Source organism: Schistocerca americana, chromosome 5, assembly GCF_021461395.2.
Source record: "Schistocerca americana isolate TAMUIC-IGC-003095 chromosome 5, iqSchAmer2.1, whole genome shotgun sequence".
In the NCBI taxonomy this organism is placed as follows: Eukaryota; Metazoa; Arthropoda; class Insecta; order Orthoptera; family Acrididae; genus Schistocerca; species Schistocerca americana.
Window position 1 is genome coordinate 706907880 of NC_060123.1, and position 24064 is coordinate 706931943.

Below are 24064 nucleotides of genomic sequence, written 5' to 3' on the forward strand. Positions count from 1 at the left end.
TGTATTGTGAATCACATACAGTATTCTCTTCACCATAAGAAGAATACGAATATAAACATTTTGCCATGTATTGTTTCGTGTTTGCTGCTATCTCATTTAAATTCTGTCTGCCTAATGAACTACGAAACTTGAGTGATACAACAGCAAACGCGGAAGAATATACATATCATGTCATGTTTATATTCATATTATTCTTATGCCTAATAGTGATACAGTCAGAAATGAAGCACGGCAATTCACTAGATTTTTAAATCTAAGATGACACTAATTTCTGTGCAGAATGTAATCTACTAAAGAGGCGTCTGCAAAGATTTTCAAACAGAAAAAAAATTTCGCGAAACTCTCGTTCAGAACATCTTCTATCATATGCAGTCTATTATTTGGTTCTTGTTGATCATTATCGAAGAAAGCAGCAGTGTAAGTAACAACAAATAGCACTCTCTTGCCATTGTTTCGCTAATGAGACGATTCCTCTCTTTTGTTTTTTAATTGTAAGCTGCGGTAGCGTGCACAAAAGCAAGCCATGCCGCGAGCGGTGACAGGTCGTAAACGCACATTATCAGAATGCAACAAACAATGCATGACACAGTACAGTAATGCATTTTCAGCTTAGAGTGACATAAACACCTAAAACAAAGAGAACGGCACTTATCAGATCAAAGAAAAATAAGTAATCAATTCAAACCAGACGAAGCACGTGAAAAAGGAAGGGTACCCGTATAAATATGGACAGAGCACCTGACACATAGCATAGCTACCTGGTGAAGCTTAACTGCTAAGCTTATGACTCAAACCAAACTACTGTAGCTGTATAGTCATTCATTCGACCTAAATTGTGTCTCATATTACAATGGACCAACTTTGTTTCGATTTGGAGGTGCGGCCGAAAATTTTTCTCTCCCCTTGAATTTCGATTCTCAAATTTCAGGTGTGGCTTAGATTCGGGAAATCTTTTTTTCCTTGATTTCGAGTCTCATTTTTCAGGTGCGGCTTAGATTCGAGTGCGGCTTAGATTTGAGTAAATACGGTATTCACGTGATTTTTCCCCCCTTAAATTCTTATAAGTATTAGTAGATGCCATGTAAAATTGAAAATCATTCCAGGCAGCAATTAACTGTAGGCAGTCACTTGAAGCAGATGTGGTGTGATGGGGTGTGTTGAAAATGGGAAAAATTGAGTATTGCACAGTGATTAAGTTCTTTGTAAAAGAAAGCTTAACACCAACTGAAATTCATTTATGGCTTGTAAATGTGTGTGGCAGCTCTTCACCTTCAATTTCGACCATGAAGAAATGGGCAGTCAAGTTGAAATGTGGCTGTAAAAGATCCACAAAGGATGTCCAAAAAGTCCAAGCACACCAAAAATTGTTGATAAAGAGCATGATGTGATATGGAAGATTAGCTTATAAAGGTGGGTGAAACTGGTAATGCTCTACGGATATCAAAGGAACACATTGGTCATATCTTGCACTAGGATCTGAACACAAGAAAACCTTTTCCAAGTGGAGTGCCATGTGTGCTTGCTGTAGATCACAGATGCATTTGCATGAAACTTTCCAAAAAGTGCTTGACGCGTTTTAAGAAAAACAGAAGTGACTTTTTTGGTGGTATGTGACAGTGGATGAAACTTGGATTCACCTCTACATTCCTGAAACCAAACAGCAGTCTGTGCTGTGGATAGAAGCTAGTTCTTCTGCTCCAAAGAAACCAAGGATGGTGCCATTGGCAGAAAAGATCTTGGTGTCAGTGTTTTCGGATGCAAAAGGAATTCCTCAGATTTGCATCACTCGAATTTCCATCTATTCTGAAAACTGAAGAAATTCTTTGCTGATCAGCACTTTTCATCAAGTCAAGAAGCCATTGTGACTGTGGATTGGTACTTTGCAGCACTTCTAGAGGAACACTACAGAGAGGAGATACTGGCATTGGAGTACTGCTGGATGAAATTTATTGATGTTAAAGAAGATTATGTTGAAAAATAAAGTGTCTTCGAAAGCATAAGTTGTCGTTTTCACTATCAGGCTGAGAACTTTTCAGACTGTCGTAGTAACTCCACTTTTTCCCTATCGTTCTGTGCACCTGTTCTGTTCTCCCATTGGCTTTAAACTTTTGAATTTGTAATAGTCTACACGACATTTTATTAACCCTACAATGTACATCCACTGTACTTCCTCCTGTTCCCTGTGTTCTGCCAAGGATTCAGCTATACATAATGTATTAACTGAAAAGTCTGCTCCTTCATACAGGTACACTCAGACTAGCTTCCATGCACTTTACAGAATTTTATCCTGAGAGTCAGTTCTAAGGGATCACGCATGCAGCTTTAGTTGGCTTACCACACGTCTGGGAGGCATACATTGTGGCATTACGGTTTTCCTGGCAGTAAAGCCTAACCAGAATGGCATCCCGTCCAGTTCTTCTATACACTGTTACAAGCCAATATTGGTGTGATGTTTACGTGGGAAATCCAGACCAAGTATGACACTGCAGCTTTTGCAGTCGGAAGAGTTACTTCAATGAAAGTCTGGAAGTCTCTCTCTCCCTCCAACGAGGCAGGTTCAACATTTTCACACCATGCATACCTTGACTATCTAAGAGTACCAATGATCCTGTACCCAAAAAAAAATTATGTACCCTTCTTTCTATATAGTCCATTGCTTCAGCACATAGGTACTCTGTGCTCACATTTACTCAGAATGTTGTATTGTTGTCACACCATTTCCTTGGAATACAAGCCTACTCTGTGACCATCTTCCTTGTGCCTGCAGAGCCTCTGCAGATGTTTTCATTCAGTGTGTCCAACTCAATTCAAACAATTCTTCCGAATGTGACCAGGCCAACCATGACGATAGCACACGATTTCCATATTGAAAATTTCGATTGGCAAACACCACAAGAACATATCTAGCTACCTCTGTTCTGCTTTTTGCAGAGTAGCTCTGTTAGTGTTGCCACCATCCATTAACTCATAAGTATTTGCTTTCAGTTTCACAATTTAATCAGTAAAACTTTGTGCAGACAATGTTTTTCTCTGCCCTATAGCATTATGCTGCTCAGGATTAGGGGTATTTTTTCTCCTATGCGATTCCACCAACCCCTCCTGTAGGCCTTGAAAAGACTGAGCATTGCCCAACTTCTCATGGGACGTAACACATTCCCTAACAACTCTTGTCAATGTTACTTGAGTCTTACACATGCTCAAGTCAGCATAAGTAGGTCCCTGACAGTAGTACTGTTCCAGCTTTCAACTGCTAAGTGCAAATGGTTGCAGGCAAAAAGAGTAGCCATCTATAGATTTGTGACAGTACTGAGGCATTGCCATAGGGATGTTTGCACAGTCGTGTTATGCTGTTGATTCAGATAGGCATGCGACTCTGCCGCCTTAACCCTCTGTGACGACTGTCAGGGATCAACTTACGCCAACTTGGCTATAATAACTGCACGTCATTCGATTCCTTCAATCTTGCAGCTGTCAGTAAATTATCTATAAAAATCGAGATATCTTCCTCTGATTTGCCTGAAAAATAAGTCACCAAAGATATGGCACTACTACCTTGGACAATAAGGGCCAAGTTAGTACAATGTTCCCTTCTTTTTGCCTACAGACTCTCAAGCTTGTTATGTAATGCTGTCAGCACATAGGATGAGTTAGCTAACATTGATGTGGCATTCAACGAATTTTGTGATGTCACTTCCTGCTATCTCTCATTGAGAAGCCATTTCCTCACATGGAACATAAAATAAGTTGTGTGATATTTTAGCAACATGCCACATAAAGTAGAATCAGTAGGAAGCAAGGACACTCTCTGCATCACAAGCAGAAAGCAGGACACCATACTTGACGTGTTCATCAGATACCCACATTCGATGGGTTTTATGTTTTACTTTACACCCTACAAATATATGCTGTTTCTAAGCAGCTCACATTGAATATCTGGAGATGAATTGTTATTGGAACCAATTGTTGTAATAAAATGGCTGGAAATTTTGTATTGGTGATTAAAGAATTTTTGTGTTATAGCTCATGTGTAATGGGAGTAAGCCATTTTAAAGCAATGACTCATTGAAGATTGATGAAAACATGTCATTCTCAGTATGATTTATCACATAATTAAGAATCAATAACATTTCCGAGAATAAAACACAGAAAGGAGATATGTAAGGCATGTTTCAACTTAGCTTTGTGTATCCTTCTTTTTTCCAAAAGGTTCTGTGAGTTTCATATGAAATTAAGAGAAATAGTTTCTCTAATATTTGATGTTACGTAAATATGAATGCACACACTGTCAGAAGTGAGTGTGTTTGATTTGGTGAACTTTTATAAGCTGATGTCATTCCTAAGTGGACATGCATCTTCCATTTTTGTCTTATTACACGTTCACAGATCATGTATTAAAATTTTTATTTCTGTACACCACAGACACAATATGACTAGCATATGGCCAGGAAAGGAAATGTTCAGTTTAATAGAGCTAAGGTAGGAATTCTATGCACACCCATTTTTGTGAACAAACTGTATATTTTGCAAGCCAAATAAATTCGTTAATTGCCAATGGAGAACACTGGGCGTGCCAAATTACCTCAACCAGCTCATGCCATGTGCTGATGGTGCTGTGTATCGTGATGTAGGATAACCCATCTGTGTGTACGTCAGTGTTAGCTACCTTGTTCCGTGTACTGACAGCTTATTTATAAATTATCAGCTCACATTTGGGCAAATTGAGCTGACAGATGTTGAATTATTTCCTTAGCTGAAACATTTTCAGCCAATGCCATTTCGGTTAGTGTCTATTTCTACCAAAAGCAGAAATCAACAGTGACCCCAAGTTAGAAGGTGGGAGAAGGAGATAACAATATAACCCCTTCCAGAATTGGAAGTCAGAACTTAATTAATTCTTCCTATCTCTGCTGCCATGTCGGTCTTTGTTGTGAGTTGCAGTCTCCACCATACCTCTCACACCACTTGTAGAGGGTGGGGATGTACTCTGTCGGAGGATGGTTGTTTGTGGTAAGTCAGAAGCCATTCAAAGGCAATATGATCTCTTTATTCCTCTAACAGTTCGTACAGTGAGCTCGAGTCTACATTCTGGCGGCACTGGAGGGTGGATGTCAATTCACAGACCTCGCGATGAAGCACTGTAGTACGTCACCGGCAGCTGTTGAGCTCAATGTGGCCCAGGTGGCGTAATTGACATCCTCGATCTAGCCACACCGAGGTTGATGCGGTAGACCGGCGGTGATCAGTGCCTGTAGGCTGGTGGCTTCGAGGGCCTGAGTTTGACCCTTGAGCTATCAGATGGCAGCTAGACCCCACAGGAAATGGTTCTGTCCAGATGACAGTGGAGCAGAGTCGATTCGTCTGCCAACAGGCACAACCGGATGGACAGTAATTATATGCACTGGAGTGGATTTGCTGTGTAGTCGCTACTGCTAATATTGTGTACAATGGGTGCCAGTGTCCCCCGGTTTCAGTAACTGGCCAGGCACCGACCACCAAATGAGAAGTGGCATGCACTGGGTGCCACGGCTGAATGCTGGGCCTGTGTATTGTCGCAAGTGGCCCTCTTTCAGCATTGAGCCCTCTTGCTTGGGTCTACGCCATTACGTTTGTGTGAGATCTCACTAAACATTCTTCTCCTGTACTAATGTGATTGGCCACGTTAGAGCCAGTATAAAGAAAAGTAATACATTGATTTTTGAGTACTGTAAAGTTGTTCATTTTTCCGTATTAATAATTTCCTGATTGTGATGTAGAGAAAGTTCTGGTTGAGAATAAAGGAGACGACTCACTGAAAGGCAAATGTGCTGCGTCATCAATAGGTACACAAACAAAAGATACAGAGCTTTGCTACCTTTCCTTTTTCAAGCTTGTTGGAAAAACATGCACACAAGTACACACTCAATCACTCACATGAACGTGCTTGCTCGGTCGACTGCCAGCTCTTTTGACTGAGCACAATGTAGGGAGACAGGCTTGTGTGTGTGTGTGTGTGTGTGTGTGTGTGTGTGTGTGTGTGTGTGTGTGTGTGTGTGGGCGCGTGCCTGCATGTATGTTTTTCCCACATTTTTTTAATAATAGACTTTAGGATTTTACAGTGGTGGTGGTTATTGGAAGTTTTAACTCTTTCTAACGGTTTGTCTTCTGAATTGGGTGGAGCTCCCTCATTCTAACAGAAGGTACTTTAATCTCAGGAATTATCCATCCTTTATCCTTGTTAATTTTGCCTTTATTATTATTATTACTTTTTTTTTTTTTGGGGGGGGGGGGGGGGGGGGGGGGGAGAGACAACTGCTGTATGAATATATGTAAGAAAGAGTTTACTGTCTGCCTTACAAATTTCTCTCCAGTGTCCTCATCATAATTTCTCTCTGAACACTTTGCTCAACTTTTCAGTACTGATTCTGCATTTCTGTACATCACTGGTCAGTGTATGTGATTATTAATGTTTGTTAGTCATGATAGGGTAAGACACTGATTATTGGGTTTACAGTAAATCAATGCAGTTTGTCGAATTGAAAACCAAATTGTTAATGGCTGTGCATTGTGTTCTTCGATTCACGGAGAAATTTTTTCTATATCAGGTGATCCAAAGATAGGAATCGACAACTCTACTTTCCCTGTCTCAGTACTATCTGACAGAGAAAATCAGTATTAAAGTCTCCCTTAAACAATTACACATAACTCTTGTTCTGTCTCTGACAGCATTATGAAGCTTACATTATGTCCGACTGGTGGTCTGTAAACTGTCAGTTGTACAAGCTTACGCATTTCTTAATACACTATTGTGGCACAGCATTCAAAGAGCTGTTCCACAGAACATTCATTAGTCTGAAGAGCCTGTGACACATCTCAAGTTCTTCAGTATGTAACCAATCCCCTGTTTCTACTGAATACACGCTAGTATGATGTTTTGATATGCACAACACATCTGTTGAAATTACATCTATCCTTTAATTTCTCGTACGAATATGACAAGTTCATCCATTTTTTTGTGAAGCTTTTGATGTTTTGTGTTGTGTTGGCAGAAGAGCCAACACCGTGTTACTAGTGGAGGCCGAAATGCACGTGTTTTAGCTCACGCAGGCTGGCGTGAGGAGGGAAGAACTATACTGACATGAGGTCTGGAACATGACAAGGAATCAGAATTCAGAAAGTGGACGTAATTAGTTTGATACTTAACTTTAATCCATTAATGATGAACATCGCTCTTGACGGTACATGATTCACAATATTGTCTGTTCAGAATACATTCACAGTAACTGAATATGGCACCTTGCTAGGTCGTAGCAAATGACGCAGCTTGAAGGCTATGCTAAACTGTCGTCTCTGCTGTATGTAGACAGTGAACCATCGCTAGCAAAGTCAGCTGTACAACTGGGGCGAGTGCTAGGGAGTCTCTCTAGACTAGACCTGCCTTGAGGCGGCGCTCGGTCTGCAATCACTGATAGTGGCGACACGCGGGTCCGATGTATACTAACAGACCGTGGCCGATTTAAAGGCTACTACCTAGCAAGTGTGGTGTCTGGCGGTGACACCACATTTTGTTGGAAAACACTAGATGCATTTTCTTTAATATCATTGGCTTTGTCCAAGATCCAATATTTGTTTTGCTAGTAGTTGTTTCAACTTTATTTATTTTGCATCTTGTCTTTCAGCTGAATATACCCTAAAAAGGGCAAGGAAACAGGGTTACGATATATGCTGCTTGGGTCACACTAACTCATTCTAACAGGCAGCTGTGCAAGTAGCCTCTTACCAAAAGGATTCGCTTGTTTGCAAACTGTGTTGCGTACAGTGCAACCGAGCTAGGGTTGAGCGTAAAGCACGCTCTCTCTACCATGACTGATTTTGGAAGCTTCACAGAATGCATCATTCAGGGCCTGTATACTGCTCAAGAAGTGACATAGTGTAAGCATAATGACCCCTCTATGTGATGTCTTTGCTTTTCGACTGCTTTCTGATCCAAACCAATTTTTGTTTTTAATTACATATTTTATTAGCAAGAGAACAACAGGGAATTCTCAAAAACAGTATAAGAGTGGGTTCTGGAACCAGTACTTCACTCTGCATCTCAATGTGTACTACAATCTCTCTGTGGCAGCTTGAAAGTTTGACAAATAGGGGCTTGAACCTCAACCCTTGTCTTTGTTTCAATACTTGTAAATTGTATCTTTTCACTTCCAGGAGACAACTCCATACTCACGTGTCATACAGATGGGAGAATTATCCAATGCTGTATCTGCAAGAAATGAAACTGTAGCTAATGGCAACCTATCTGAAGAAAATGATACACATGGGAAGAGTTACAGTATAGCAATTTTAGCCAACCAGCCAACAGATTTTTCCTCTTCACAGGTGAGTCATTGTTAATTTGTAAAATGACAGCTATATATTTCATATAAACTCTGCTTGAGTCAGAAGAGGTCTATCCACTTACCCGTTGCTGGTAACTACTTGATGAAAGTTAAAGGTTAAACTTTTCAGAATTCACAGAGTGGGAATGTAAAAGAAATGTAAAGGAAGTCAATAAGAGATTGACTGAAGGGATACAATGAAAGAGAAAAAAAGAAGAAGAAACAAATCAGTGAAACTGGTTTTGGCATCACATAAATGCAGAGGGAATGCATATAGATGGAGGAAGGGAGGTATGCGATGTGCGAGAATGTAAAAGCAAAGAAATTGATATGTGCGAGAACTAGGCTAATTATGACACAATTAGGTTCTGGGTAACCTGTTTCCATATTAGTAGTATGGAACCACTTCTAGTTGAAAGGCTATCTTTTAGATGTGGCGAAAGAGATTCCCAGGATCCCCCTGTTAAATTCCAGAGCACGTGAACAAAAGGACAGTGGGTTGGGCAGTTTATCTGAGGTTGTTCATTGAGAGAATGACTTGGCAGTATTTGTAATTTAAAAAAAAAAGAAAAAGAAAAAAAAATAGGACAGTCAGCCACTTAGCTATTGCTGTTTGATCTAATAGCACATAGATTTAAGCAACTTTCAAGATACATGAAGATACAAGTGTGTGTGCACCACAGTTTAGGCGTCCATGGACATTGCATCTACAATCACGAGAAAATCGTTGGCCCTTCTGCTACCTTTAGAGAAAGACACTACGCTCCAAACCTGGAACACAAACATATCTCTCACACTTATATACACTCATGGTTGTTGAAGAAATAATACCACACTATAGTAACCAAAACCAACCGCGGGAACGCCTTGGGATGCGGATCGGAAGCGCCGGGCGGGGAAGCCGCCAGCGGTGGAGCACGCACCACCGGGTAAATACAAGGACGAGTCGGACGACAGACCAACAACAACCAACAACAACCGACAATGACCGACACAACAAGGAAGAGATAAACAATGGAGGCTTGTAGAAACCACAACACCAAATTCCAACAGTAAATCCACTTGGAAGCAAAACCAGGCAAAGTCAACAACGAGCAATGACCAGAACGCAGTACCGCTGAGATATAGACGCAATCCAGAGTGAGTACCAGACTGACTGGACTAGGGCAGAGTGGGTCCTTATGTACAAAACCGGAGGGAGCGGCTATTGGCCGCTGTATGCACGTGGCGTAGTGGTGGCGCCCTCACTGCGTGAGAGCCTCTACGCAGAATAGCCGCCGCGGACACGGAGCCCTCTATGAGCTGACCATGTCCATTTGCTCTGGCGCGTGTTCGACTTCCGCGGTGGGAGGTACTAGATCATCCCCCCCCCCCCCCCCCCCCGCCCCCCCCCCCTCAAAATTGGTGCATAGGGGCGGAAATGCCACAGACGATGCCGAGGCGGGCGGAACGAGGGCACGGGTTGTGAGACATCCGGACGGACCACTGGGGGAGGCGAGCGCAGACTGTCTGCGGCATCCATCAATGTGTCACCAGAGGGCAGGGGTCAGCAGGCGTCTCTATACCCTGGCGAGGCAGAAACGGTGTCTGCAGAGCCGGCGAGGAGACGGAGGTTGAAGGGAAGGGCTCCACCTCGAGGGATGTGTCCGCACCAGGAAGGAGGGAAGGCGGTGGGGGAGGAACCAAGGCAGGGACCCGAGGGCGGAGTTGGTTATGGTGGCGGCGCTCGAGCCCTGTGTGTCTGTACGGTCGTCACAAGCCGCCCATTGAGCCGCCGTCACCGTAGCGGGCGTCCATGCAGGTGTGCCGCCATAGGAGTGGGCCCATACGGCCATGCCTGGGGCGTATCACTGAGAGGGGCGAGAGCGGGGCCCAGAAGGGGATGGTATCAGCAGGTGGAGGAGGGTCCGAGGTTGTCGCCTGTGAAGGAGTTCAGCAGGACTATGACCGGCCACCGGCGTAGTGCGGTAGGTGCTTAGAAACAAGGTGAGGGCCAAGGTGGTGGCTGACGGCTCCACTGATTTCATCAGCTGCTGTTTGAAAGTTCGGACCAGGTGTTCCCGCACCATTGGATGAAGGATGGAGGGGAGGAGAGTGAATGTATTTGATACAGTTAGCGGAGCAGAAGTTCTGGAACAAGGACGCCATGAATTGGGGCCCATTATCTGTGACCAACGTGTGAGGAAGGCCTTCATTGGCCAACACTAGGGCCAAGGCAGTGAGGGTGGCGTCAGTGGTGGTGTACGCCATGTGGACCACATGTGGGTATTTTGAATAGGCATCAATGATGAGGAGCCACGTGGAGCCTAAGAAGGGGCCTGTAAAATCTAGATGGATCCTGCCCCAGGGTTGGCTGGGTGTTGGCCAGGGTGCGAAAGATTGTGGAGGACTAGCCTTGATAACGTGCACACACTGTGCAACCACGGACCAGGTGCTCAATGTCTCCATCGATCCCTGGCCAATAGACATGTCGTCGAGCCAACGCCTTCATGCGAGACATCCCCCAGTGTCCACAGTGTAATAAGTGCAGGACTCGGTGGTGTAAGCCCGGAGGGATGACCACCCGATGGGCGTCCGAGTCCGTGGACAACAGGAGGACGCTCTCCATCACCGAAGGTCTGTGTGAGACGTTACGCCACGGGCTGAAGTCAATTTTCAAACGTCAGATAAGTTAGGGAGGCCAACCATGGGTCACATAGCGGAGGACTTGCTGCAGAATGGGGTCCCTGTGCGTGTAAGCAGCGATTTGTGCAACCGTCAGAGGAAATCCATCGAGAGTCTCCCGGCGGGCAGAGTCGATGTGGAAGCACAGGACTTCCTGCTGGTCGAACGCCGGATCGGGTCCTGCTGGGAGACGTGACAAGGCATCTGCATTAGTGTGTTGAATGGTGGGCTTATAGCGGATGGTGTATGTGTAATTATGCAAGAACAACGCCCAGCACTGAAGATGCTGAGCTGTCTGTTCTGGGAGGTGCGAATGGGGCCCGAAAAGCGACACTACCCGAAAAGCGACACTAAGGGCTTGTGATCCGTGAGGAGGGTGAACTGCGCCCCAAACAGGTAAATGTGAAATTTCTGAACTGCAAAAATAATGGCAAGAGCCTCCTTTTCGATCTGAGAGTAATTCCTTTGTGCAGGGGTTAACGTCTTGGATGCCTATGCCACAGGTTGTTCCGACCCATCCTCATTCCTGTGTGCCAGGACTGCCCCAATCCCGTACGCTGAGGCATCGGCCACCACCACCAAGGTACGACCCGGAGAGAAAGGCATAAGGCAAGGGGCAGTTTTCAGCATCGTCTTCAGGCGGGCAGAAGTCCACGCATAAGGTACCCCTTTGCAACGCAGGCGATTTAGGGGGTGTGCGACGTGGGTGGCTTGGGGTAAGAACTTTAAGTAATAATTGACTTTCCCCAAAAATATCTGGAGTTCGGATAAGTTTTGTGGATGGGAAAGGGCCGCGACATTACAGTCCGAACGACGAATGCCATCTTTACTGAGCCAATGTCCTAAGTACTTCACTTCCAGTTGAAAAAAACTGCACTTCTCCAGCCGACAACGTAAACCCGCAGCCTGCAGGGCATGAAATAAGGTACTGAGGTTGCATAGATGTTTCTGGCGCGTGCGCCCCGTGACTAAGATATCATCGAGGTAATTGACACAAGCCGGTATTGGTTGCATAAGTTGCTCGAGATACCACTGGAAAATCGCAGGGGCAGAGGAGATGCCAAACGGAAGACACTAGTATTTATAGAGACCGAAAGGCATGTTGACGACAACGATGGCCTGCGATTCCTCATCCAACGGCAATTGGTGATAGGCTTCTGCCAGATCAATCTTAGAAAAGTACTCTCCACCTGCCAGTTTAGCGAGAAGGCCTTCCTGTTGAGGAATGGGATAAGTTTCGACCAAAGACTGAGCGTTGATCGTAGCCCCAAAATCCCCACAAAGCCGAAGCGATCCATTGGGTTTCTTGATGACCACTAAGGGTGTTGCCCAGGCACTCGATTGTACTGGCTCGATAACCCCCGCAGCCTGGAGCCGATCGAGTTCCTGCTTGATGGCCGCACGCAAGGCGACCGGAATAGGCCAAGCCCGACAAAAGCAAGGCCGGGCATTCGGCAGTAAAGTGATGTGTGCCTAGATATCAGAAGCGCAGCCCAGGTCTGCCGGAAACAGGGAGGAAAAGGACGTGCACAGATCGTCTATGCACTGAAATGGAACTGTAGTGGAAACAAACTGCACTTTGTCTTGAATGGAAATGCCAAACTGTGTAAACGCATCTAGTCCAAAAATGTCCAAAGCCGACGGGTGGTCCACCACAAAGAGCACACACAGAGCGAGTACCAGACTGACTGGACTAGGGCAGAGTGGGTCCCTATATACGAAACCGGAGGGAGCGGCTATTGGCCACTGTCTGCACGTGGCGTAGTGGTGGTGCCCACGCTGTGCGAGAGCTGCTGCGCAGAATAGCCACCGCGGACACGGAGCCCTCTATGGGCTGACCACGTCCATTTGTTCTGGCGCATGTTCGACTTCCGCGGTGGGAGGTACTAGACACACAGTTCAATTTTCCAGATTTTGATCAGCTTGTATACATGACTCAGTAAACTTGCTGTTATCTCAGGAATGATGTTTTCAGTTCCTTATAACAAAAATGAAGCCAAAAGACTATGGTGAAAGTCAGAAAATGTTGCAAAAGAAATTGTAAATTAATTGTAACTACAGAAGAATGAAATACTGCATGACTGGAGTGTCAGAAACTGAATGGAGCTGTTTGGGGACACTTTTATCAGCTGTCTGTTTTCACCAACTGAGCCTCCTCTCGAGAGTTGCTTTCTGACATGGAGATATGTGTGAGAAGCAGTAATGACTAACAGAATGCAGTGGCTGCACATTCTTTCATATGCATGTGGGAAATCACTTTTGAGTCAGTCACGCTAAATTTTTAAGACTGCATGCCCCTAATTCTCTGATCACCTCTGTGAACCAGTTGCAAAAGGTCATCTCCCTCATTACCCATTATCGCCCTAGATTGGGATAACTCACTACATTCTCTGTGAGGATTTTGACATTTCACTGTGCCCTGAAGTGGGGAACCTTCTTTGATAAACACTTCACACCCCATTCAAAGTGTTGTTCTGCTGTCCAAGCAGTTAGCAAACTATCTCAGTCAAACTTTATGCCACGTCTACACCCAATCCCTTAACATGTCAGACGTATCTCCATGGAAGACCCAGATGCGAGTCGTATCTTATGTACTCACCCAGTTTGTTGTATCCTATTCCTATTGCAGATGAATCCTATCCTCAGAGGTGTTTACCTGGTCAATGCAAGAGTGACCTACCCTGAATCCTGCTTGTTCTCTTCTTAGTTTCTTGTCTACATATGCTTTTATCCTATTTAGGATTATTCATGAGAGGATCTTGTTTGGGATTGACAGCAGGGTTATGCCTCTCCAGTTATCACAAACCAGTAAGTCTCCTTTCGCGCAGAGCTTGATGAGCAAGCGTCTGTTCCAATCATTCAGTACTTTTTCATTCATCCATATGGCTGCCAGGAGTGGATGTAAAATTTGTGCTGTTACAGAGGGATCTATTTTAAGGAACTCTGGGCTGATGTAGTCCAGGCCTGGGGCTTTTCCATTTTTTATTTGTCGGACTGCTTTAGCAATTTCTTCTTTGGATGGCAGTTCTACGTTAATTGACATATCTTGTGAGAGTCCTTCCCCATTCACATTCTGTCGAGTTACATTGTCATCTGTAGTTTCACAGTTCAGAACGTTCTCAAAATGTTGTTTCCACATCTGCACTTAGCCTTGTTGGTTTGTGAGTAGTTTTCCTTGCTTGTTGCTTGTCCGTGATTGGCATATCACCCCCAAATATCTTATTTGACAATTTCCTTGTGATGTTATGTAGTGTCTTGTTATCGCCTCTGTTAGCTGCCGCCTCCGCCTTATCTGCGAGATTATTGATGAAGTTTCTCTTATCTTTTCTGAAAGTCCTCTTCACCATTCCCTTTAATATGCAGAGCTCCTGTTGGATTTCTTCTTTTACTTCCATTGTCTGTGTGCAATTTAGCCAGAGTTTTGCCTTCCTCCTCTGTTGTAATATAATCCAAACAGCAAATAAATGTGCATCTTCGCTGAAGAAAAATATTAGCCTTTAAAAACAAGGAAACAATTCAAAACCTTAGTTAAAAGAAATTCAGAAATTATACCTGTGTAAAAACAAATGTCTCTGGGAATTTTAAATAATTCGATTATAAAACAAAATGTTCTCTTATCATGTGTAATTGTACAGCAGTTCAAGCGGAATCCAGGATTGGTTGGACAGTCTGGGTTATCAGTATACTTGCCCTGTCTGGCAGACTATTTGACTTCTTTTTCCCCCTTAGTTGGTCCTTGCTTCTGTAGAATGTATGTTCTCTTATGAAGTCTCATTCTCATATCTCTGAAGAGAAAGTAATCCCTTCTTCTTCTTCTTTCTTTCTTCGTTTGGGTCATCTAAGGACCGTGCACCATTTTCAATGCTTCCTTCTTTGTTGTTCTTTCTTTTTCCTCCAGTATTCTTTCATCTTTTCACTATGTATCCTTTTTCTCTCCTCAGACCATATTGGTCCTGTCTTCTTCTCCCTCCTGCCTTGGAATCCTTCCACTTTTAACACTTCCTTTTGAAACTCTCTCTTTCTGTTACATCTTTTTCACTTATATTGTTTCTTTCCAGATCTTTCCTAACTTCTTGAATCCAGGCTATTGTTGCTTTCTTGTCCCAAAGATATTTAAAAATCTGTTAGGTTAACCTGTTGCTGTTCATTCTGTATAAGTGTCCAAAAAATAGCAGTCGCCTCTTTTGTAGTGTTTCATTTATGTTTTCTATGTTGCGATAAATATTCTTCATTGCTTCTTAATTTCCATACCTCTGTATTTTTTGGTGGTCCAAGTATTTTTCAAATGATTTTTCTTTCTGGGATTTCAAGTTTGTGTAATTTGTAGTTCGGTACTAAACATTCATTTGCATAAAGAAATTCTTGTTTTACTACTGCGTTGTGGTGCTGTATCTTCAAATTTTTAGACAGACACCTTTTGCTGTAGACATTCCCAGTTATTCCATTCATTGTATGTACTCTTTCTTCCATAGCGAATTTTTCTAAGCGATTTTCTTGGCTAATTTCTCCCAAATATTTAAATTTATTTACCCTCTTTATCTGGCCAATGTCTGTTGCTAAGGATTCCGGAGCATTTTTTATATTTGTCATAAATTGGGATTTTTCTACAGATATTCTTAAACCTGCTTTGTTGGCTATTTCTTCTAAGAAACTGATTTGTATTCCAGCATTTGTTAGGTTTTCAGAAAGAATGGCAAAATCATCTGCAAATGCTAAACAGTGAATTTCAATACCTTTGTTTTTAGTTCCCAGTCTGATTGGTGATAGCGTCTCTTCTTTTAGTTTTTGTTTCCATTCTCTTACTATTTCTCTAGTATGCAGCTAAAGAGGAGTGTAGACAGGCCATCACCTTGCCTTACACCTGTTTTTATGTTGATACCTTCGATATTTCACCCTGAAATTTTGCATTTGATTTGGTGTCTGTGAGCATTTCACAAATAAGGTTTGCTAATTTAGATTTGATGCCAAATTCTCTGATCACTTTATCTAGTGTTTCCCTGTCAACTGAGTCGAATGCCTTTCTAAAATCTATAAATGTTACAACTATATCTTTGGAGTTTGTAAGTCTGTGACAAATTATGGACTTTAGGTTGAAAATCTGTTCTGAGCAAGATATGCCCTTTCTAAATCCACTCTGATACTCTCCCAATTGGCTATCAAGTGTTGCTTCTATCTTGTTTAGTAGTATTGTTGAAAATATTTTATAATCCACTGGCAACAAAGATGTACCTCTCTAGTTATTTACATTTTGATTATCACCTTTCTTGTGCAAGGGATGGCTGAGAGCCGCTTTCCAGTCTTCTGGTATCATATTAGTTTCTCATATTTCTTCAAACATGAGCTGAAGGTTAGTTATAATTTTTGGTTGAGACCATTTAATTATAATTAGTTCAGCTGTGATCGAGTCTTCCCCACTGGCTTTGTTGTTTTTCAGGGTAGTTATTGCTTTTTTAATTTCTTCAGCTGTAGGTGGTGGATCTGCTTCTGTATTTTCATGGAGATCTGGAAATTCTAGCTTACAGTTTGGTTCTTCACAGTTCAATAATTTTTCGAAGTACTTTCTTAGTGTTTCACAATTCTGGCTGTTGCTTAGGCCTACTTTACCATTTCCATTTGTGAAGCAAATACTTGGGGCTTGGTAGCCCTTTAGATGACTTTTAAACATCTAATAGAAATTCTGGGAGTTATTTTTTACAAAGTTGTTTTGTATGTCAAGAAGTTGTGATTTCTCAAAAGATCATTTAGCACTCTTTCTTATTCTTGCTGTTTCTTTCCTTTGCATTCTCAGTGCATCAAGGTGTTCAGGCTTCCCAGAACATTTCCATTTCTTCCACTGCTTTGCTCTTTCTGTAACTGCTTCATCACAGATTTCATTACACCAGACTTTCTTCTTCATTTTTGTTGTTCCAAATACATTTTTTGCTGCCCTGTTGATTTCTTTCGATATTTCTTCCCATTTCCCTGATTTAGTCCATTTAATTTCTTCCTGAAAATTTTTTTATTACCTCTTTGGTGATGTTGAGCCTGTCTGTATTATATTTAATTAATGTTTGCTGTCTCTTTTGGTTTTTATTGGGGGGAAGTTTCAGTTTAATCGTAGTCAGGTAATGATCAGAATCAAATTCCCTGTTTCTTGCTACTTTTAAATTCATGATTTCTTTAAATTTGCATTTAGAAATAGCCACATGATCTAACTGGAACTCCCCTAGCATTGGATTCGGAGAGATCCATGTTTTTGCCTTTTTTGGTAATTTTTTGAAGAAGGTTGGCATTACCTTCAACTGAAATATTCTACAAAGACTGATTAGTCTTGTGCCATTTTTGTTTGTTCTTTTATGAGCTGGATAATATCCTATTATTTTTCGAACCTATTTTGCCCTCCCTATTTGTGCATTAAAATCCCCCGTTAGTATAACAACATTTGATTTTGGAATTTTTTTATATTTCTTCATCTAGAAGTTCCCAGAATGCTTCTACTTTACTTGGATTTTTCTTATTGTCATCATTGATTGGAGCATGACAATTAACAAAGGTATACTGTTTATTTTTGTATTTCACTATGAGAAGAGAGAGTCTTTCTGAACTTGATTTGAATTTTGTAATGTTATCTACTAAATTTTTATAACATAGAAAGTGGAACCAAATATTTGCATGGCTTTCATGATTTTTATTGCTGGTTTACCCTTAAAAATTCTATGGTTTTTGGTTTCTATAACATTTTCATCCAAAAATCTTGTTTCTTGAACTGCTAAAATTTGTATTTCATGCTTATCTAAGAGAATTTCAAGTTCTTTTTGTTTACCAATTTTTAGTAATGAGTTTACATTCAAGGTACCTGAGTTTGGAAGGATACCAAGGCTGCTCCAACTCATCCTTAATGCAGATGTTGGGACTCCCCAGAACCCTAGGTCCCGATGCATTGCATAAAGCAATGGTGGATTCCTCTTTCGAGTTACCACCTCGGGTAATGCTTTCTGCTAGTGGACTTTCCATTCTGCAATTGAAATTGTACATTGTACATGATAGGAAATAAATTCCAAGGTAAGATCGGATTGTTAGTCCGAAATGATTGTTTTTTGTCGTTTTCTCCATTAGGTTCTTCCGCTCTCTCTGCCGTTGGGAGTTAGGATTCCTCTTCCGCCTTTGAGACCCTTCATTATTTTGATTGTGTATTATACAGTTAAGTTTTTTCCCTGAATATTGTACAGCTAATACAAATTCAAAATTAGCATGTCAGTTATATGAAATATAGTTTCTTTTAAGCCAGAGGACTGTATTCCATTCACATAACAACACAACACCATATGGTCCTGTACATCGCTTGGACGTACAACACCATCTGGTCCTGTACGTCACTTGGACATATTGGTATTGTATTTGGCAGCTGGCATATTATGTAGAAGATTGCAGCCAGTCAAGGAATGTTAAGGGAATCGGTTTTAAAAAATTTATTTCAAAAGCCCCAGCGAAATCCACACAAGTTTCCTCCCCTTGTAACTTTGTCTGTGCCTTCGTGACACAAGTTGCCTGCCATTCGGAACTGAGACAGTTCTGTCCGGTTAATGCTGCTGACAAGAGACACTCTCAGCCCTCTACTGAAAATTATAGCGAATTCACATCATAGATTTAGCAAATAGCATAGGAAGGTCATGTGTGTGGACGCTGAAGTATTATGCAGAGTGGGACGCAGTTGCCTGTCTCTCTCTTGTGATACAGACCTTGACTAGAACAGATTTGTTCCTTGGGACGCAGAGCCTCTAGCTCTGCGCATCGTGATTGGCCATCAACAGAACTTAGCATGAACTGCCTCCTCTCGGGTTGCCCATTTTATTTAGTTATTTGACCTGATAGTCTGGCCTACACCTGGAAACTTCCTTCCCTGGGCACACCCCTTGCATTCTGTACGCTGAAATATATTCTCTTTATTTGACTTAATTTCCTGTTCTGTCATTTAACATTCCTCTGGATGTGCACCCAGTAAGTCCTGATTACTTGACCTCTTGTACATTGGTGTCAGAAGTGGAGTTCATTCCCACCATTCGGTCCATAGGGTGACCATTTACTTCTGGTTAATGTTTGATGTTGTGTGGCCACTCAGTATTCGCCACTCTTATTCCACTGCGAGACGAGCCTGGGAGCCATAGCCAGACACTGCTGCACCAGATGCTGTGTGTGCACATACCAGCACCTGGGGCAAAGTCAACTGCACCACGTTGCTGTCTACAGCAGTGTGCACCAAGTTGTGCAGCACATAAGCATGGGCACACTGACCGCACCTCGTGCGCACGTGATTGCTGCTAGCGTGCTGGCCTCATTTGACAGTCACAGTCAGCCTAGCTTCCCAGTCGCCACTCGGTAACACTTGAGCTGAGCCCTAGGACATTAAAAAGATGCAAGATCCATTTGTGGCACTCCTGTGGTTCACCAAGTGCACGAGCTCGCTACCGAAGGCCAACAGGGCTTCCCTGCCGCTGCTGCCATCCCGCAGCTACTTGTCATTCGTCTGCATTGCCCACTGATGCCACCCATCCAGTTAAGAGTACAGCGCAGTTGGCCACGTTGTCTTGCTGGCATGCTGCATAATGGCAGATATGTTTGCTTTATCGGCCCTGTGGTTGCTTCTGACCAACTGTGCAGTCCAGCTGCTGCCACTTTGCCCAAAGGTGCCGCCTCTCGCTTGCTGCTGGTCAGCCTCTTGCTGCCATCTCCATTAGGGTCCTGGCCTCAGTGCCCAGAGCGCATACTTTTGTCACTGTGCAGCCAGCTGCCCAGGCCATTGCTACATGGGCACCACACGCATATGGCCAGTGTGCACCACCCCACACTCCCTCCCCGCCACCACTGCTGCACTCTGCGCGTTGGGACATGACAGGTGTACTATACGTACTGAGGCACTGCAGCCATTTGTTCAGAGAAGATGTAGAGAGCGAATAGGGGGACTGTCAGGTCAGTAAATTATAATGTAGAGTTAAATTTTGCATCTTATGCAGTTATTGCCTGTTCTTATGAGGTGTCTTTATATAGAAGTATGATTTGAACTTTCAATTTTTGTGAGTGTAGTTACTGTGAGGTATGTTGGACGTGTAATTGTTCCTAAATAAGCACTTCAGACCTATTCTGGTTGGATAGTTAATTCCTGTGTAATTTAGACATACTTATGTTTTACTTGTGTACTTCAGTAGATTTGTTATTCTTGTTTTAAACTCTGTTGTCACTGAAATATTTTTTGCTTAGTTGTTGTGATGAGGAGGAGCTTCTAAAAGTGTGTTTTTGAGAGGTTTCAATTACGAATGTTTAGCTGTTTTAACCCTTCAAAATTGGATTTATATACCACCTGAAGTACACACACATTTATTTGACACCTCAAAACAAACACCTCCAAATGGTTTAATCGCTTATTCTATAATAATGTTTCCAGAATGAGATTTTCACTCTGCAGCGGAGTGTGCACTGATATGAAACTTCCTGGCAGATTAAAACTGTGTGCCCGACCGAGACTCGAACTCGGGACCTTTGCCTTTCGCGGGCAAGTGCTCTACCAACTGAGCTACCGAAGCACGACTCACGCCCGGTACTCACAGCTTTACTTCTGCCGGTACCTCGTCTCCTACCTTCCAAACTTTACAGAAGCTCTCCTGCGAACCTTGCAGAACTGCAAGGTTCGCAGGAGAGCTTCTGTAAAGTTTGGAAGGTAGGAGACGAGGTACTGGCAGAAGTAAAGCTGTGAGTACCGGGCGTGAGTCGTGCTTCGGTAGCTCAGTTGGTAGAGCACTTGCCCGCGAAAGGCAAAGGTCCCGAGTTCGAGTCTCGGTCGGGCACACAGTTTTAATCTGCCAGGAAGTTTCATATCAGCGCACACTCCGCTGCAGAGTGAAAATCTCATTCTGGAAACATCCCCCAGGCTGTGGCTAAGCCATGTCTCCGCAATATCCTTTCTTTCAGGAGTGCTAGTTCTGCAAGGTTCGCAGGAGAGCTTCTGTAAAGTTTGGAAGGTAGGAGACGAGGTACTGGCAGAAGTAAAGCTGTGAGTACCGGGCGTGTGTCGTGCTTCGGTAGCTCAGTTGGTAGAGCACTTGCCCGCGAAAGGCAAAGGTCCCGAGTTCGAGTCTCGGTCGGGCACACAGTTTTAATCTGCCAGGAAGTTTCTATAATAATGTTGTTACAATGTATATTCTTTGCACTTTGCAATTATGTCTTCTCTTCTGCTGTACGAACTTTGCACCCAGCTGATTCCAGACACCATATTTGTTTACAAATGTGGCAGTATACATGTGAAGTGTTACGACAGAAAAAGGAACCTGTGACTACTGGAGGTACTCTAGTTTACTTATTAAAGTTTACCATTAAATATCAATTTAATTTTTTGTCAAAAGTTATCCAAAACCATATTCTGAAATAGTGTCTTGTTTCTCCACTAGGCAGTGCCACAAGTTCCTCCAAATGTCGTAACACAACATACACACATATGTAATACTAACTAATGTAAATCCACCCGATGCTGGAGGTTTAAACCTTTGAAACGCGTCATGGGAAAAATAAAACGGTGACTGGTAACAGTAAACTTGTTGTTTTATTTAATAATCTCCAAGGATTTGCACCTAGTGAAATGTGTCTGGCAAGCACAGTCACCAGCCATTCATGGCATTTTCTTCTGTTCCATATTTGTGTCATGATGCATTCTGTTTTCTTTCATCTTTCCTATAAGTATCTTTTCTGTGCCCTCTGATCACCTTAAGTGGCCTGTGACACCCTGTGCCTCCAAACCATGTCTGCAAGGTTATGGAAATCATATACACACTAAATCATTTGTTCCTCAGTGGGAGTGTGCTTTTATTGCAAGACTGGAAACAGATACGAAATCCACATCTAGGCCTTGTAAGAATAGCAGCAAACCATTAGATTCTGACCATCCTGGTATTGTCTATCAGGTTACTAGTACGACTAGGTGACTTGAGGCCCCAGGTACGTACAAAGTTGTAGTTACACAGTTAGCACTTTTGTTGTCGAAACCACTGGGGTAGTGTGTGACATGCTGGATTGTGGAATGAAAAGAATGAATGTTCTCCGTCTTCTCTTTCTCTTCTTTCTGTGTCTCCCATAAGTGGTAGTTGCTTGTGAGTTTCCAGTTGAGACGAGTGCATTTTGGAGTTTCTATTTCTGTCATCTGTGAATGTTTGCTACAAGCAGAAACTACATGGTGCAAACACACGGATTGGCACACCTGTCACCGTGTGATAAGCCAACTGCAAACGTGCTACCACTTCTCTTCCCCTTTCTTCATCTTGTCTGCCATAATTAAGTCTAGTTTTCATATGGTACAGGTCTTGAGTGAGCATAAACTGTAATGAACTTTGTGGGAAAGTATTCCACCTCTCTTTAAAAGATCTTTAGTCTACTGTCTGTGTTTTTATTTGTAGTTTTTCTTTAACTAAGGATTTATTTGGGATAAACTACTTGCTCAGCTGACTACTATAAAGAGTGTAAATTTTAAGTGCTTGTAACTTTTAATAGTTTTTGTGAGAAAGATGGCCCAGGTGCAGACCTATTTATGTTTTGTGGCAATTTTAAGTATTTATCAAGATTTTGAGGTACTCTGTCTCGTCTACTGTATATGTATTTGTTGTCTGATGATATTAGGCAGTTTGCATTATTCAGCTTTGTTGTACAATTTTGATGTACTGTATATATCTTTTGTTAGCAGTGTGTTTTTTTCCTCAAAATAATGCATTAAATTTACCTATTAAAGTTGTTATACAGTGCTGCTTTTCACAAGTCTGCTTTATGGAGTGTTTCATTTTGCTATAAAATCTAGAACGCGTGGCCTCCTTTGTGGTGCCTATTCTGTTTATCTTTTATTGTTCAATGGACATCATACTTCAAATTTTCTTCTAATTTTTGTAATTAAGGTCCCGCTGTTCTGCATACCTAATCCCATTGTTGATATAGAAGCATTTATGTCTATATTTCATTCCAAGATGCCAGTGACATTATTTTTAATTGTGTATTATTAATTTTTATTTCCACAAGCTGATCATTTCCCTTCAGTCTTTCTTTATTAAATTTTCCTGGCTGGTATCCAGTAAAATTAAATTTACTTTTTTCTTGCCTACATGTTTGACATGGTATATTAAGTCCTGCAGTACTCTATCATACTCCAACCCTTACGTATTGGAATTTTCACCATTTTCTGTGATTCTGTTGTGGTTTTTATGCAGACAACAAATTACAAAAACAACTGGCCAGCTTTTTCGGAACCATGTGCTTGCTGAAAATTGATGCGAAGATGCACTTTGTCATCCTATTTCTGTTTCAAAATTAATACAATCACTGTTCTAACGGATCTGAACTGACTCTCCTTAATATTGTTTTTTATCATACAAAAGTTAAGATCCATCTCTGAACAAATTTGGTGTCACTGTGTGCAGATTGTTAGCAGCATTTAATCTCTGTCAGACAGTATTGTCTTATTCTGTCACACAGGAATTCCAAACTGCATCAGGATCCACTGCAAGTACTATGACAGTTATACGGGAGGTGAGAAAACTTGGATTTCATGGTCATTCAGCTGCTCATAAGTTAAGCATCACACTGGCAAATGCTGAACTGTGCCTTGCTTGGTGTAAGGAGCATAAACATTAGACAATTGAACAGCGGAAAGGAGTGACGAATCACAATACACAGTGTGGCGATCTGATGGCAGGGTGTGGGTATGGTGAATGCCTGGTAAACATCATCTGCCAGCATGTGTAGCACCAACAGTAAAATCTGGAGGCGGTGGTGTTATGGTGTGGTCATGTTTTTCATGGAGAGGGCTTGCACCCCTTGTTGTTTTGCATGGCACTATCACAGCACAGGCCTGTATTGATGTTTTAAGCACCTTCTTGCTTCCCACTATTGAAGAGCAATTCGAGGATGGCAATTGCATCTTTCAGCATGATTGAACACATGTTCATAATGCACAGCCTGTGGCGGAGTGGTTACACAACAATAACATCCCTTTAATGGACTGGCCTGCACGGAGTCCTGACCTGAATCCTATAGAACAC

General features: G+C 42.4%; 1 protein-coding gene across 1 annotated transcript in view; it reads left to right on the top strand.

Moving 5' to 3' along the window:
• Nucleotides 1-24064, top strand: part of LOC124615910 (zinc finger protein 442-like) — a 363598-nt gene that overhangs the window by 93824 nt on the left and 245710 nt on the right. The window contains exon 5 of the mRNA XM_047144088.1: nt 8185-8355. Within this exon, the coding sequence (XP_047000044.1) occupies nt 8185-8355 (171 nt within the window). The remainder of the gene's footprint in view (nt 1-8184; nt 8356-24064) is intronic.